Here is a 16992-nt window from a genome sequence, read left to right as displayed (position 1 = left end):
TAATTGATGATATTAATTTTATATTTAGCAACAGCGCTAGCTAGCTACAGCACAGAGCTAGCTTTACATTACATTACACTGCTAGCTGCGGCGCTAGCTTGCTACAGCAGGGAGCCAGCAGCAGCGCTAGCTTGCGACAGCGGGGAGCTAGCTTTTCATTACATCACAAATCTATACTTTATTAATCCGCGAGGGGAAATGTGTTGACGGAGTAGCAGCTTACAGTTTACAGACACAAAATAAAATATAAAACAGGGGTGAAAGATCTATACAATGATATAAATAAAATAAAAATGGATGAGAGCTATCCGAAGGCTTGTAACCCAACTTTCACAGTAACTGGAAGCCATCTTGTAAATCTCCTCTCAGTTGTGTGAGAGCAGGAACACAACGCGTGAACTCAAACTGCTCGCCGTGCCGTCGCCGCCCGACTGCTACACGCAGATAAAGTGAGCTGAGCGTCTTATTCCTAATCTGAATCTGATGGAAAGACGTGTTTCACGGTGATTAACTCTGAGAGGTCCTTTAAGGAAGGAGAGCCGCGTCACATACGATCATCAGTGTTACGCAACAGAGACACAGAATTATAATATTAATCCCTCAGCAGAAGATTCACAAATCAGAGAGAGCCTCACACACACTCACACACTCACACACACACACACACACACACACACACACACACACACACACACACAAACACACACACACACACACACACACACACACAAACACACTCACACTAAAGAATAAAGTTTCTTTTGTCTTTCTCAAAACACCAAACCCTCATTGAGGGGCCGCGCTGGATTAACCCTGTAATCAGATTATTATGTTGTATATAGTTCTGTGTTGTTAGATTTATGGGATTCTTTTGAGGTTTTTTTTTGTTCTTTTGTTGTGTGTTGTTTGTTTGTTGTTTGCGTCTCTACAAAAGCACGATAAAAATTGAACTCATTATTATTGTTGGAAAACTGTTGAAGATGTTTTCTTCACACACACACAAACACACACACACACACACACACACACACACACACACACACACACACATATATATATATATATATATATATATATATATATATATATATATATATATATGTATATATATATATATATATATATATATATATAAAATGATAATACATTGTTAAATAGCGCTTTTCGTGAGAAACTTAGTCAATTTATATTATAGAATAAAAAATAATTCATGATATTCTATTCACTTTTTTATTGTATTTCAGTTTAAAAAAAGACAAAATATAATCTAGAATATTTTTCTTCAAGTATAACAAAAAACTAAAATAATATAATATGATCAAAAATAAATAAAAAATAATTTTAAAATAATATAATAATATCATTTGAACCAATATAAAGTTATATCATATAATATATAATAATATACTGTAATATAATATTATATATTACGTATAATTAATCTCATAACTTCAGAATAAATGAGGCCAATAAACTAAGTGTATTCCTAAAAAGTAACTTGTTTTGAAAAGCACAACCGGAAGCTCCTCTTCCCCTCCTCGTCGCCGTGAGCTTCACGCTGCGGTCATCGATACTTGGGATAGTTGCTCCCGATGGGGATGCAGTCCGACCCGCAGCGGAGCCACGGAGGGACGGCCGGCTGCAGAACCAGAGAACCAGCAACCTCAACGACGAGCTGCACGAGGCGGGCAGAGAACCAACAACCTCCCCAACAAAGTGCATGAGACCGAGGAGAAGTTCCAGCGACATGGAGAAGAGCGGCAGCGAGGTAACGAACCTTCCTCCTTCTGCAGCGTCGAGTGGGTTCACATCGGAGAACAGCACCAATGACGTGGTTTTCCTCCTGAACACACACTTCACACACATTTAAATGTCTCTGGGAAGGTTCACATCCCATAAGAGCAGAGGGAATAAGTGACTTGTAAACGTTGAGAAAGTGTTTAATTGTTTTTAGAGCAAAAATAAAAGCCTAAATATTCCTTTCATCTTTCAAAAGCGTCTGAACCAGAAGCTCAAAGAGCTTCATTTACATTAATTATTCATCATATTTGTCAATAAAACAGAAAAAAGCATCAACTGGAAGTTAAAGAGTGACTAAACAATACATTTTGTTAAAAAAATTAAATAAATTCGTTGGAATCGACCAATTAGAACCCTGCAGTGTGTCACGTGTTTCTCCAGGTCGCTTAATTAAACTTTATAACTCATCACGTGACTCTCACTGTGAAGTTACAGGTAATTACCTTTATTCTCCAGCAGCGAAACGCACTGGAGAGCCTGTTCACAAAGATTTACCGTGAAAATGTTACAGGGAAAGCAACGCAACCGGTTGCCGGTGATTCACTGCAACTTTACAGTCAAGCAATGTCCAGCGTTCATGACAAGGATGGAAAAGAACAACTGACTCTGAGTGACAATAAATGGCCAGCACGGCCCATTTAATGGGCCGTGCTGGCCATTTATTGTCACTCAGAGTCAGACAGGAGTGTGTGTGTGTGTGTGAGTGTGTGTGTGTGTGTGTGTGTGTGTGTGTGTGTGTGTGTGTGTGTGTGTGTGTGTGTGTGTGTGAGAGAGAGAGAAATTGCTGGTAATTTTCGGAGCTGCTCGTCTTTCACGGGGCGGTCTGTAATGTCATATCCTGCGCTCTCCAGGGAATGTCTCAGCTCGTGCGCGGCCGGGCGGTCCTGCGTCATTCGGACCCCCCCCCTCCCCACACACACACACACACACACACACACACACACACACACACACACACACACACATCACCCCCCCCCCCCTCTCCTCCACCGGGTTGCAAAAGAGGGTTGCTTTAAAAGCAGGGGGATGCGCGGTCAAAGGAAAGCGGCGTCCAAGTTGTGCAATGTGGCGTTGACGACAACACAATAAAGCACCGTGCAGGAAAAACAGCAAAGAGTTCTTTTACGGACTCATGGAAAACCTGGGAAAAGGTTTAAAATGGTTATTTACAGGCCTGAAAACGTCCTTTAACAACAACAAAAAAAAACCCAAAATGTAGTAAAAGTTGTGTAAATGTGTTATATTCATGTGTTCATGACGTGCATTTAGTTTAAATAATGAATCTGCTTTTAAAAGAAAAAGGCTCAAAATATCAGCAGCATACATACAGGCATCTATATAAATGTTTATTCTTTTAATCAAACTATTGTCTCTTATTCAATTGAGTCATTAAAGTTTTACTGTATGCTTTGAATCCTCGTTGTTAGTTTAAATACTACATTTTATCACGTTGTACTGTTTACACACACATTTCACACAATGTTTGATCATGAACATTTAGATAAAAGTCATGAAAATTTGGTTAAAAGTCCTAAAAAAATCTTGTTAAAAATCATACAAATTTGGTTAAAAGTCATGGAAATATAATTTAAAGTCATGAAAATATGGTTTAAAGTCATGGAAATCCGGGTTAAAGTCATAGAAAGTTGGTAAAAAGTCATGAAAAAACTTGTTAAAAGTCATGAAAATTGGGTTAAAAGTCATGGAAAAGTCTGGAGATCCGTTGGTCAAAGAAAGTGTCGTCATAATTGTGCAACGTAGTGTTGAATTCTAACAACAACACCACAATAAAGCAGTAAAAGTCTGCCTGTCCAGCGTTGAGCAACTTGTTTCAGCTCAGTGGTTTCTTTGCCCCCCGCGCAGGCTGGCAGGCCGTAGCGGAGGAGCGGCGGTAGAGAAAGGGGCGTCGGCGAGGGAACCGTCTCTTTTCACCCTGCGATGCCCGAAGAAGCCAAAGAGGACGCCATGAGAACGCCAGCGACTCCGGAGAAGGCCGGCAACAACGAGCGCCCCCCCCCCGGCCCCGCCGCCGCCGTGGTGAACATCCCCCTGGTCAACGAGGTCCAGCTGACGGCCGCCACCGGCGGCGCCGAGCTGTCCTGCTACCGCTGCACCGTGCCCTTCGGCGTGGTGGTCCTCATCGCCGGCGTGGTGGTCACGGCCGTGGCGTACAGCTTCAACTCGCACGGCTCCACCATCTCCTACTTCGGCCTGGTGCTGCTGTCGGCCGGCCTGGTGCTGCTGGCCTCCAGCGTCGTCTGCTGGAGGGCGAGGCTGGAGAGGAAGAAGGAGCGGCGGCGCGAGAGCCAGACCGCGCTGGTCGCCAACCAGAGGAGTGTTTTTACTTGAAAGCGAGCCGGCGTGGCGGCGGACAAGCGTCCCGGTTTCTCTTTTTCTGAGGCCCTGATTTAGTTTTTTTGGGGGGCAGAGTTAGAGAACCGGCAGCGGACAGATGTTCCACCGGCACGTGTTGGATATCCGACCTGTAAAACAAGAAAAAAAAGAAGCTTTGACCGCTGGACTCTCGGGGCTCCAGATGCTTTGAACACATTGTGAGGGATTTATTTTGTCCACCAGACGCTGAGCATCTGGCGAGCCGGGAACGCCGCCAGCGGGAATGTATCACAATTAAGATGAATCACCGCCGCCGCGCCGCGGACAGGAAGCCTCCCATTAATCTGCCGCTGGATGTGTTGCGCTGTGATCCTAACGGGAGGGAAGGAAGCTGCAAACGCTCACGGAGGCGACGGATGATTCTCGACTCGTTTAACCTCTTCGTCTCGGACGCAGCGGGTTTGCGACGCCTCGGCGGTCGTCTCGCGGGGACGATCAGGAACGCTCTCGTTCTGGAAGTATGGTACTCGATACGAGGGTTTTCTTTCAAATCTGCCCGTTATATTCTGTCATATCAGATTAGATGGCACGTGACGATCAAGGGAGTATTTAACCTTTTAAATATATATTCTCTGAAAGCACTTTGAGCGTCATAATCATCATATTCAGTATTAAACAACATCTATGAACTATTAAAGGAGCCAAAGTGATTCATGCAGGATTGTGCAACCCAGTCGGCACAGAACAATTTGCAGTTGTCTGTTGAACGTTGACGTTTCTCAACTAAAAGTAAGTTTAATATCAATCTTTGCTAACACGATGTAACGTGGTTCATTAGCTTTAGGCTACAAAACTACTTGGTGTACAAATATAACGCAACAATGTAACAAATTTATAGAATAATGTAACTTTAACAATGTAAAACGGTTATGGAAAAATGTAACAAGTTGACGGAAAAATGTAACAATGTATCGAAATAATGTAACAAGGCAACGGAATAACGTAACAACGTGAGATTATGTAAAGACGTGACAATGTGAAGTAACTCGCTTCAACAACCGCCCCTCACAGACGCTTACTGACGTAACACACCAACGGAACGTAATGCAAAAGTGTAACGTCACAATGTAACGCAATGTGACAACGTAACACAATGTGACAACGCAATATAACAATGTAAAATAGCGGTGTAACACAATGTAACACAATGTAATGTAAAACCTGTGAGACTGAAGCTGGCGAGGGGTAAAAAGCGAGGAGTCACGGTTTTACTCGGGACACTAACTTCGGCCTCCTTGGTGAAAGTCCTGTGTTTGGTCCTCAGAGGGCTTTCTCGCTTCTTTTGCTCATTATTATACTTATTATACCACGAAACAACCAGTACTCGTTGTACTCGTTGTACTCGCTCTGACCAAATGCCAAAATGACGACGTTCAACGCAGACGAGGTTTTGCAGAAACGTTTTTCCTGCCGACTGGGTTGAATTGAAGCAGATCTGCTTGTTTTTTGTCAAAATCAAAAATGAATATTGTTTTGGCCGATGATCACTTGTTGTTTTCTTTGTACCTCCATACTGTAAAGAAATACTTAATGTAGCATATCCTTTGTTTCGATGTAACCGTTTGCATGTATTAATGTACTCGCTGTTACCAGGACGTCATGAGGTCTAATAAACTGATCGATACACAAACATGTTTCACGGCCGGGACGACCAGTTTTTAATGTTCATCTGAACCGGATGGATACCTGATTATTGGGGCAACAATATTTAAGAGTTAATGGACAACTTCAGCTTTTAGAGAAACACACATGATGGTTTTAGTAAAAGAAACAAGTAACTTCAGCCTATTTGTCTGTTATGTTAAATAACGAGATACTTCTGCAGAAATCGGGCGTGGAATCACGTTTTAGTCGCCTCCAAATGTGTTTTGGCCGAAATAACTTGTGTGTTCAAAACTTTGTAAAAATCCATCTGAACGGATTTGTGCTGGCGGTCCGATAAAGTTCTGACATCTCAGCTAGCAAATAAATATTGATAGCAATATTTATTTGCTAGCACAGTCAACTTTAACCCTCTAAATCAAAGGATTACTGTAAATTTCGTTCCAAGTTAAGGTGAACCGGCCCTTTAAGCCTCTATTTCCACGTCATCACAATGCATAATTTATTATATACGTCGTCTAGATAATCATCCGCTCGTTCCTCTGCCGGTTCCCTCCAGATGATGAAACATTTTGAAATCCTCCGTGGTGAAAGAGGAAGTTGAACTCTCCTGTTTGACCCGCGCGAGGTCCAGAATAGACCTGGACGTGGAAGTGTATTTATAGCCGGCGTTTGCGTTGCGACGCGTCCCCCGTGACACCGGACACTACAACTAAATGCTTTTCTTGCGTCAGAGGAGAGCCTCCGACACGCCGCCGGGGCGGCGGGGGCCCGGTACAGTACGGAGATCCGATCGGATAAACACATTTACGGGACACACGACCCGGCCGGCGAGGCGGCTCCTGCGCCGCTCGCCAGGTTCGAGCCGTGTCGCCGGAGCTGGAAGGAAGCGAGGTGACTGGATACGAGCTCTGACAGCTGCTCTCAGCAGCCTCTTTACACACGGCTGGCATCCTGCACGGACCGTGTGCGTCACCTTTTTGTGCCTCACGTGGTTGTCATTCCACCCTGTTGCACGCCGCCGGGTCGGTTCATCAATAAACACGACGGAGAACTCGCAAGTCCTCGAAGTGTCGGTTACAACGCGACAGGGAAATACTGTAACGCCAGGGGGAAGGTACTGCCTGAGGACAAGAAAATGGGAATTTGTAGTACTTGTTGCAGGATCCAAAGTCAAATAACTTATTGAGGAAAGCGTGCTTTCAGTTTACGGATTAGATTGAAAGGACAAATGAAGAAAGATGAGACAGGAGGAGGCGATAAAGAAAATATATGAGGGGCCAGGGAGGAAGGAAAGAAAGTCAAGGAGGAGAAAAAGAGTTAGGGGAGGAAAGACGGAAGGAAATAAATCAAGGAAGACAGAAAGGAAATGAAGTAACCAGGCGGACGAGAGGGAAGAAAAGAGAGAAGGAAACTATTGAATGGAAGATGGGAAAGAAAGAAAAAGGAAATAAATAATAGAAGACAGAAAGGAAAGGAGTAGAGAAGGAAGAAGGAAAGAAGGAAAAGAGTTATGAACGGTAACCAAATGGAAGGAAGCCAAGAAAGTCAAACAGGATAAAATAAAGATGTTAGGAAACATAGGAAGGAAAGAAAGAAGTGAAGGGATAGAGGGAGAGTAGCCGGAACAAAAGGAAGGAGAGAACGAGACAGAAACAAGATGTGACGAGAAACAGACGAAACTCCAATAATACAAACGCCTCTTGAAATGGAAAAAGTCCTCGACGTAAATAAACAAACGTTCTCCTTCAACAAAAAGGTTGAGATGAAGTTCTGAACCGAATCCAACGAATAGGACGAGCTGAAGCAGACGGACCCGCCGGCGGCTCTCTGTTGATCAGAAAAAAAAGGTTCAGAGTTCTTTTTTCGGGTCTCAGGAGACGGAGATTTTTAGGCGATCCCTTTCTTCATCAGATCGTAATCTCCCTGATTCATGTGAGAAGTTTAGTTTGATCTGAAGCGTCCTCAAACCAGACCAGACAAAACCTCAGACCCTCTCGCCCCCGTCACACTGTTGCTTTAGAGTGTCGCTCACTGCTCATAAAAGGCCTTAAATCTCTGAACATATAAGATTTTTTTAATAAAGTTTTATTTCAAGCGGTTCATTATCAGGTGTGTATGAAGGTAGATTTTTTTACCCGAGCAAATTTCTTGTCTGTAAGTAAATAAACTCCAAATTCTTGCTCTCAATTCCAAAAATTTGCTCTCAAAAAAAAAATTGTTGAAAAAAAAAAAAAATCTGCACTCTCCAAAAAAAAATTCGCTCTCAAAAACAAACTGCACTTTAAAAAAAAAACTCGAAAAATTTTTAGGCTCTCAAAAAAAAAAATCTTCTCAAAACTAAAATTTGCTCTCAAACTAAAAATTTGCTCAAAAAAAAAATGCTCTCGAAAAAAAATTTGTTTAAAAAAAAAAAAAAACAGCTCTCAGAAAAACCTGTGCTCTGAATCCAAAAAGTTCCATGTTGAGTTGTGGGCGAAGTGGGCGGGGCCTGCGCTGCTGGATGAGTTTCTATTGGTGGGCTCCACTGGGCTCTCGGCTCACTCACACACTAACAGGAAGCTACGTTTTAAATGTAGCAGCACTTCTGTGTTTCCATATTGTTGGTGTGGTTTTGTTAAACAACATGGAGGCTGCTGTTGCCATGCAGCCTCACTTCCTGCCCACAGCGGCTAACGGTACATGCACCTGATGCTATGTTAGCTAAGGTTAGCTATACAATTTAGCTAAGGTTAGTGATACAATTTAAAATAACTCCTATGAGTTTGGTTGTTTGTAAAATATGTGTAGAGCGCTGTAACATCTCAGTTCTACAACTTCACGTGTCAGAGGAAGAAGCTTCATTGAGCTTTAAATGGTTGTTCTCTTCTGTGTGGGGAACGTCTTCATTCCAGTTTACCTGTTTGAGAGCTTTTCTTTTTGTTGAGAGCAAATTTTAGTTTTGAGAGCATTTTTTTTTATAGCAGTTTTTTGGAGACCAATTTTTTTTTCGAGCAAATTTTTTTTTGAGAGAATTTTTTTTAGAGCATTCTTTGGAGAGCAAATTTTTTTTTTTAGACCAATTTTTTTTTGGGAGGCAAATTTTTTTTTTTAGACCAATTTTTTTTTGGGAGGCAAATTTTTTTTTTTAGACCAATTTTTTTTCGGGAGGCAAATTTTTTTTGGGAGCAATTTTTTTGCAGTATTTTTGTTTGAGAGCAATTTTTTTTGGAGAGCAAATTTTTTCCGAACAATTTTTTTTAGCGCATTTTTTTGACCTTTTTTTTAGAGCAAATTTTTTTGGGAGAGTAATTTTTTTGAGAGCATTTTTTTTGGAGAGCAAATTTTTTTTGAGAGCAAATGTTTTTGTGGATAATTTTTTTCTGAGCAAATTTTTTTGAGAACAAATTTTTTTTAAGCTCATCTATTTCTGACCTTTTTTTTAGAGCAATTTTTTTTGGAGAGCAAATTTTTTTGAGAGCAAATGTTTTTGAGAACAATTTTTTTTGGGAGCAATTTTTTACAGCATTTTTTTTTTTACAGCATTTTTTTTTAGAACAAATTTTTTTGAACTGCATTTTTTTGACCAATTTTTTTATAGCAATTTTTTTTGGAGAGTAATTTATTTTGAGAGAATTTTTTTTTGGAGAGCAAATTTTTTATGACAGCAAATTTTTTTTTGAGAGCAAATTTTTTTGAGAACCAATTTTTTTTTAACGCGCATTTTTTTTGGACCATTTTTTTTAGAGAAATTTTTTTTGAGAGCAAATGTTTTTGAGAACAATTTTTTTTTAGACCAAATTTTTTTTGGGAAAGAAAACATTTTTTTGAGAACAATTTTTTTTAGACCAATTTTCCTTTAGACAAAAAAAATTTTGAGAGCAAATTTTTTTTGAGAACAAATTTTGTTTTGAGAGCAAATTTTTTTTTTGATAATTTTTTTGGAGAGCAAATTTTTGTTTTGAGAGCGTATTTTTTTTGGAAAGCATATTTTTTTGAGAGATAATTTACTTACAAACTAAAATGTTGTCATCTTTCATTATTCGTTATATTTGCTGGCGGCGCCAAAAAGGAAAAGTCAGAGAATTAACCAAAGTCATCACGGGTTCAAACTCTGAGGACCCCCAACATAAATATTATGGTTTTGGAGAGTAATTTTTTTTGAGAGCATTTTTTTGAGAGCAAATGTTTTTGTGGACAATTTTTTTCTGAGCAAATTATTTTTTGAGAGCAAATTTTTTTGAGAACCAATTTTTTTTAAGCGCATCTTTTTTTGACTTTTTTTAGAGCAATTTTTTAGAGAGCAAATTTTTTTGAGAGCAAATGTTTTTGAGAACAATATTTTTTGGGAGCAATTTTTTACAGCATTTTTTTTTGACAGCAATTTTTTTTTCGAACAAATTTTTTTTAAGTGCATTTCTTTGACCAATTTTTTTATAGCAATCTTTTTTGGAGAGTAATTTTTTTTTGGAGAGCAAATTTTTTTTTGAGAGCAAATTTTTTTGAGAACAATTTTTTTTTAAGCGCATCTTTTTTTGACCATTTTTTTTAGAGAAATTTTTTTAGAGAGCAAATGTTTTTGAGAACAATTTTTTTAGACCAAATTTTTTTTTGAGAGCAAATTTTTTTTTGGAAAGAAAACTTTTTTTTGAGAGCAATTTCTTTTTTAGAACAATTTTTTTTTTTGAGACAAATTTTTTTTTAGACCAAATTTTGAGAGCAAATTTTGTTTTGAGAGCAAATTTTTTTTTGATAATTTTTTTGGAGAGCAAATTTTTGTTTTGAGAGCGTATTTTTTTTGGAAAGCATATTTTTTTGAGAGATAATTTACTTACAAACTAAAATGTTGTCATCTTTCATTATTCGTTATATTTGCTGGCGGCGCCAAAAAGGAAAAGTCAGAGAATTAACCAAAGTCATCACGGGTTCAAACTCTGAGGACCCCCAACATAAATATTATGGTAATCCATTCAGTAGACGTCGAGATATTTCACGAGGTGAGCGATCATGTTGACCTTCTGGTGGAGGAAGTGGCAGGAGGTCACTAAAGTCCTGAGGATACATCTTCAGAGGACCATGAACACAATGATATGGCAATATATTCAGGAGATATCGAGATATTTCACAGGATGAGTGATCATGTTGACCTTTGGGTGGGACAAAAGAAAGCATCAAGAGGTCACTAAAGTCCTGCAGATTCATCCTCAGAGGACCATGCTGAATAGACTTCACCATCCCAAGACTCAAAGTGTGAAAGGATGAACCACAGCTGTGGTGCTGTGGGCGTCTCCTCCAGTGGGCGGACTGGGAGGAAGTGGATCTCAGAGGTTGGCCGTGAAGGTGAGCCAAACTGGGAGCATGAAACGCTTCCCAGTCTCACGCACCGGCTCATGTCCTTCCTGCCCAGAGAGGTGCGACCGCTCCATGAGCACATTGTTTTTTATTGCCATCCCATATTAAAGGGTGTGTGTGGGTTATGATGATTATGAGCTTTAACATTTACGATATCACCAACGTGAATACGAGGAACCTCAAAGGGGGAGACGCATGAATCTTTCAAGACGATCCCACCAATAGTTGTTGTTTCAGTCGGGGACTTCAATGGCGGACCGACCCGCCCGTCCCCGAGGCCAGCGAACGCAACGCAAGACCGCACCAAAAAAAACTTCCCTTTCACCATAACCAGGGCCAGCAGCTCCCTCCTCGATGCTTTCATGTGCTGCCAGCGGGTTCACGGAGGGTCTGAAAAGTGTCGGCCGGCCCGCCGACTCGGTTCGCCCTCATTCCAACACACAATAAAGAGAGAAAGCTCTTCCTGAACGGTTCCTCCCATTTGTTTTTTTATTAGTTATTCCCACTTCAGCAGCACTTTGGTGTCATCTCTGCTTGAATGTATGACTCTTGCAAATAAAAAAAAGGAAGAAGCAAAAATGTACCGCTGCTCACTTTGGTGTTTTAGAGGGTTCAGTTCGGATTCACACTACAACATCATGAAACAAACCAATGGAGGCAACGGTGGACCAGCCACTTTGAGGCAAACGTATTTAATGACAACGCATCCAATAGTTTCCACATGTTTAACATCATCGGGTAGTTGTTTCCCCTTCAGTGTGCAGTGAGTTAATTTAGAGTCACCCTGTTCAGATCTGGCAGAGCGCTTCCTTTTCGTACAAACTTCATCTATTTCTTCGTGAAGGGTCAAACCTTTGCCACGGGGAAAACCCCCCAAAAGAAATCCGTCTCCAGAAAACACAATTAAACTCACAAACACATTTTATTTTCGCGCAGGGAGCGGCCTCGCGCTTGGAAACAGATGTGGGAATGTTGCTCGTTCTTTATCAGACGAACCGTCGCGCAAAAAGACGTTCGAGCGGACTCGAACCTCGAGGTCACGATAACACTCGTCCTCCACTGCGGAGCTCTGCAGATAAACCGCGTGAAGAGGAACCTGGGAAGAGTTTACGGAGGCAGCTGGAGGTTTACGAGGGAAGTTTCAGCTCAGCTGTTGAGATGAAGAGGAAACCGAGAGCCGTGAAGACGATACTTCCCATGACATCATTGTCTTCGTGGGCAAATCAGACACACCCTCTCATTTCCTCCACTCAAACTATTTACTTTATTTACTGTTACTTGTCTAGTTGTCTCAACCTAACTATTAGTTGTTTTAACCTAACTTTCAGTTGTCTAAATCTAACTTCTAGTTGTCTAAACCTAACTTTTAGTTGTCTCAACCTAACTGTTAGTCGTTTAGTTGTCTCAACCTAACTTCTAGTTGTCTCAACCTAACTTCTAGTTGTCTTAACCTAACTTCTAGTTGTCTCAACCTAACTTTTGGTGGTTTAGTTGCCTAAAATGAACTGTTTGTGCTTTTATTTGTAGTTATTAGGGTTTTTTTTGTTTTGTCATCCTGAAAAAACCTCTTTTAATAGGTCTTTTTTTAAAAAGGTCTACGCAGACAAAGTAATCAGAATTACAGTAAAACCTCGGTCGTTCCATTAAAGTGAGATTCATTATCCTCTGGAGCTTAAAGCGACCCCGTTTGCACATCCCAGCTGACGGCCGGTGATGTAAGCGCTGGAGTAGCGTCAGCATTGATGCATAACTTTCATTAACTAACTCAGAACATCCGTCTCGTGTTGTACTTTATTGCTTCTCCAGCATCTCGTCCCTCTTGTCCGGCGGAGACGCCGACACATGCGTCACGCGTTCGATCCCCACCGTCTTCTGCAACGCATGTGCGTCAGAGGAGACGATACAATCACAGCCAAAGAAACGGCCTGCAGAGAGATTGATTTGATTAGTTTGAGTTTCTCCCTCTCGCATATGGACTTCATCTTCTCCACGCGATGGGGCGGACACCAGGGTGTTGACTTTCCTTTTGTTCTGTCTGTTTGTTTTTTTTCATTCTTCCTCCTCCTCTGCTGTTGACCACAATGTTTTAGACTGGACGAGGAGGACGCAGATGTGGATTCAAATGGATGTAAAGTGTGATGTTTTGTACGAATGGCCGACGTGCAAAACCTCCTTTCTGCAAAATGACACAGAAAAAATGGAGAAAACCTCCTATCGGCACTTTCTTTCTTTTCTTTGTGTGATGCATCGCGTATCCTGAACAAAGTCTGCAAGAAAACAAGTTATTTTTGTTATTTATTCACAAAAAGGTGCCAAAATAGTGGCGGGCCATGGATTTAGACCTAGGCCTTCAATGAGTGCCGTATAGTCTCATCACGGGCGGACTGGAGGGAAAAAGTATCTCTGAAGTCACAGACCGACACCACACGGTGTGTTCACACACCCGACCCGCTATAACGTTGTGGTTCTGTTCAGGCCTTCAGAGGAGACTTAAAAGGCCCCGACGGCACTGATTCACACACACTGTACACCGGTATGGATTAAATAGACACGTACAATCCCTTTTCATACCACTCGAGGTGACGTCTTTAGTGAATTCAGGGTGTAAACAATCTGGGTTTGAGCAGGTTGGAAAGCGACAAAAGCAACTTTCTGTTGCTGAAATCGGTCGGCGGTCCAGCAACTCGACGGCTGAATTGTTTCCTGGACGCAGAGAAAACGCCGTGACCTCCATCTCCTCCGGCGCCTCATGCAACCCTCACTTTGTGAAGCTATCTGGAAGATCCCGTTGGGCCTGAACCCGGTGACTCGTGCTCTCTCTCTCTCCGTGTTGTGGGCCCCTGTAAAGCAGCGGGTCGCCGCTCTGGAGCCCCGTCAACACCAGACCCCGCCTCCCCAACGCCGTCCTCCTGAAGGGGGGAGGTGTGTGTTGACGGGGTTTCGGGGTGCTGAGGACATTCCTCTTCCTACGAGCTGCCGCTGCTGCCGACCACGACCGCCAGACAACGGAGGAGGCGGCTCTCCGCTCGCGGGGAAATGTTGGCTGCAGACTTTTAAACCCGCTGGAAGAAAAAAAACACACAAAACGGATGTCAATCAACCGGGGAATAGACTCTCCTGGAATTTAACTCACGAAAAGAGAGAAGTTGGCATTGAATGAGCATCGAAACTGAATAAAATGTATTCAGTTTGATGACTTTTGGGTTCTGAGAATGTTGTTTATGAAACACAGTAACCCAAGTTGACAGTATTTGACTTTACGTTAGTATAAACATGGGTTCACTGTATGGGAGTGTATTCCTTTTAGTTATTACACTCATCCTATATAAGTACTGCTATTCAATACACACGGAAACATTAACCAAAGACGTGGATTCCTTTGAGTAAGAGGTTAAAGATAATTAACGGATGGATATTAGTTTTAAAGGGAACGTAAACGCTCATAAAAACCTGGAACTTTTCTTAATAGTTATAAACATTATGCAGTGTAGCAAACCTGTGTTAAAAACACATTATTGATATTAAACTGTCTTCATCAGTGCATCAAATGAAACAAATAAATGTATCAGCATCCGTATTTATCTCCATTGTCTACAGGAGCGAACGCTGTGTTTGTGCATTTAAAACATGGAATGAAGGTGGTTTTTAAAGGCCGGGTTCCTCCTGAGTGAAAACACATGCTCGCTGCTCGCCGGCCCCTCGGCGGAGAGGAAGCCGTGAACTCTGGGAGGAGCGGGGTTCCCACACCCAGAAGAAGAGACGCACAACGCTGTAACACAAACAGTCCAGCGCTCAGGAAGGAAAGGGCTCTCTTCGGCCCTTTATCAGATCTGCGAGATCCTCGAGGTGACACCCCTCCCTCCTCTTCTTCTTCTTCTTCTTCTTCTTCTTCTTCTTCTTCTTCTTCTTCTTCTTCTTCTTCTTCACACTCAGTGGAAACTGATTTGACACCCAAAAGGAGCTTGATGTCGTGTGAAATACTGAGACCAGATATCGTTGAATAAATGAGACCGAGTCCTTAAAGAAGTAAACCGTTTATTGTGTTTTCATGCTCACCTCCTCAGCCACCAGGGGGCGACTCCTCTGGTTGTATAGAAGTCTATGCTTCATGTGTTAAAGCTGCATTCTCTCTCCTGACCTCCAGGGGGAGACTCCTCTGGTTGTATAGAAGTCTATATAAAATTTGGTGATAAAAAAGTAAAAGTTTCAAAAGCCGCTGGATGGATTGTCATCAAATTTGGTGCAGACGTTCGTGTTTCTCTCTGAATGTATTTAAATAACTTTAGACTAAAAAAACTTCTTCTAATTCTTCTAAAAGCTCTGGTCTAGAACCTAATACCTCTAAAGACTAATAACGTTCCCACTAGAGGATGTAGTTGCTGACGTCGTAAGCAGCGTCTGGATATCGTCGGTAACATTTTTTATAATTTGTAAGTTTAGTTTTTTAGTTGTTCATCAGTTTGCTGCCAGAGAAAACCTTGAGAACAGATGTTCCCCCGTGCGGGTTCCCATCAAATGTCCCTCTGGCTCCTTCGTTTGTGTTTTTCCGGGTTCGGTTCACGGTGTGAGATCAGAGGCGAGGTCACGACCCCTGCAGGGAAGAGACTCACGCTGCGAGAACGAACTAACAACCAGCTGGGGCTTCACGGCTGAGAGGGCCTGAGACGACGCTCTGAACATCGGCTGCAGGATCCTACAGGGTCCTACAGGGTTCTGCAGGATCCTACAGGGTCCTACAGGGTTCTGCATGGATCCTACAGGGTTCTGCATGGATCCTACAGGGTTCTTCAGGGTCCTACAGGGTTCTGCATGGATCCTACAGGGTTCTACAGGGTTCTACAGGGTCCTACAGAGTTTTTCAGGGTCCTACAGGTTCTGCATGGATCCTACAGGGTTCTACAGGGTTTTGTAGGGTCCTACAGGGTTCTTCAGTGTCTTACAGGGTTCTGCAGGGTCCTACAGGGTTCTTCAGGGTCTTACAGGGTTCTGTAGGGTCCTACAGGGTTCTTCAGGGTCTTACAGGGTCCTACAGGGTCCTACAGGGTTCTTCAGGGTCTTACAGGGTCCTACAGGGTTCCCTCAGCGCGGCCTCTCCCCATCCTTGTTGTCTTGTCTGCAGGTCCGGACTGCCTGGCACCAAGCGTCTGGCGCTGGGGGGAAGATCTATCCCCAAGATATGAGCGGGAGAAACTCCACCCAAGAGGCCTGGTACACACACACACACACACACACCCACACACACACACACACACACACACACACACACGGACCAACCTATTACATCCGCTGAGCTAATCGTTCCCCAACAACAACACAAACTTCCCCAGAACAGAAGCGTCCGCTCTTCCTCTGACGTTTGTGGAGCTCTGAATCTTTTCTGTTGCTTCAACAAATCAATAAAATACAAACATTAAAAAAAAACTTCTATAATATCTGCAGCATCACTTTGTGTTAAATTTGAATACTAGAAGTCTCTGGTTTATGTGTTAAAGCTGCATTCTCTCTCCTGACCACCAGGGGGCGACTCCTCTGGTTGTATAGAAGTCTATGCTTCATGTGTTGAAGCTGCATTCTCTCTCCTGACCACCAGGGGGAGACTCCTCTGGTTGTATAGAAGAAACAAAACCCCCTCAAACGTTAAAGACACCCACACTCGAGTCCGTTAATCTGGACCGATGCATCATAAAAAGTGAATAATCTACGACGTGGAAATGAAGAAGCTTCGTCTTCGTCACTTTGACTCCTCCAGATGCTGAAGGACGAGGTCGCCGAATGTGAGCGGCAACATGTGGAGGGATTACCGGCTCAGCGGGAGGAGAGGAGCTGCAGCTGCATAGTGTGTGTGTGTGTGTGTGTGTGTGTGTG

General features: G+C 42.3%; 1 protein-coding gene across 1 annotated transcript; it reads left to right on the top strand.

Annotated features, from left to right (window-relative positions):
- Window positions 1–1587: 1587 nt before the first annotated feature.
- tmem100a (transmembrane protein 100a) lies at window positions 1588–5979 on the top strand. The gene is made up of 2 exons (XM_068578875.1): window positions 1588–1768; window positions 3664–5979. The coding sequence occupies exon 2, from the start codon at window positions 3739–3741 to the stop codon at window positions 4147–4149; it is 411 nt and encodes a 136-aa protein (XP_068434976.1). The 5' UTR covers window positions 1588–1768; window positions 3664–3738; the 3' UTR covers window positions 4150–5979.
- The last annotated feature ends 11013 nt before the right edge of the window (window positions 5980–16992 follow it).

This window comes from Clinocottus analis, unplaced genomic scaffold (assembly GCF_023055335.1).
Source record: "Clinocottus analis isolate CAN_PGR_092001 unplaced genomic scaffold, fCliAna1.0.p SCAF_16, whole genome shotgun sequence".
Classification (NCBI taxonomy): Eukaryota; Metazoa; Chordata; class Actinopteri; order Perciformes; family Cottidae; genus Clinocottus; species Clinocottus analis.
This window is presented reverse-complemented; position numbering and strand designations above follow the sequence as displayed.

Excerpts from the sequence above, each read along its gene's own strand:
- tmem100a (XM_068578875.1), top strand. The coding sequence starts at position 3,739 with ATGCCCGAAGAAGCCAAAGAGGACGCCATGAGAACGCCAGCGACTCCG.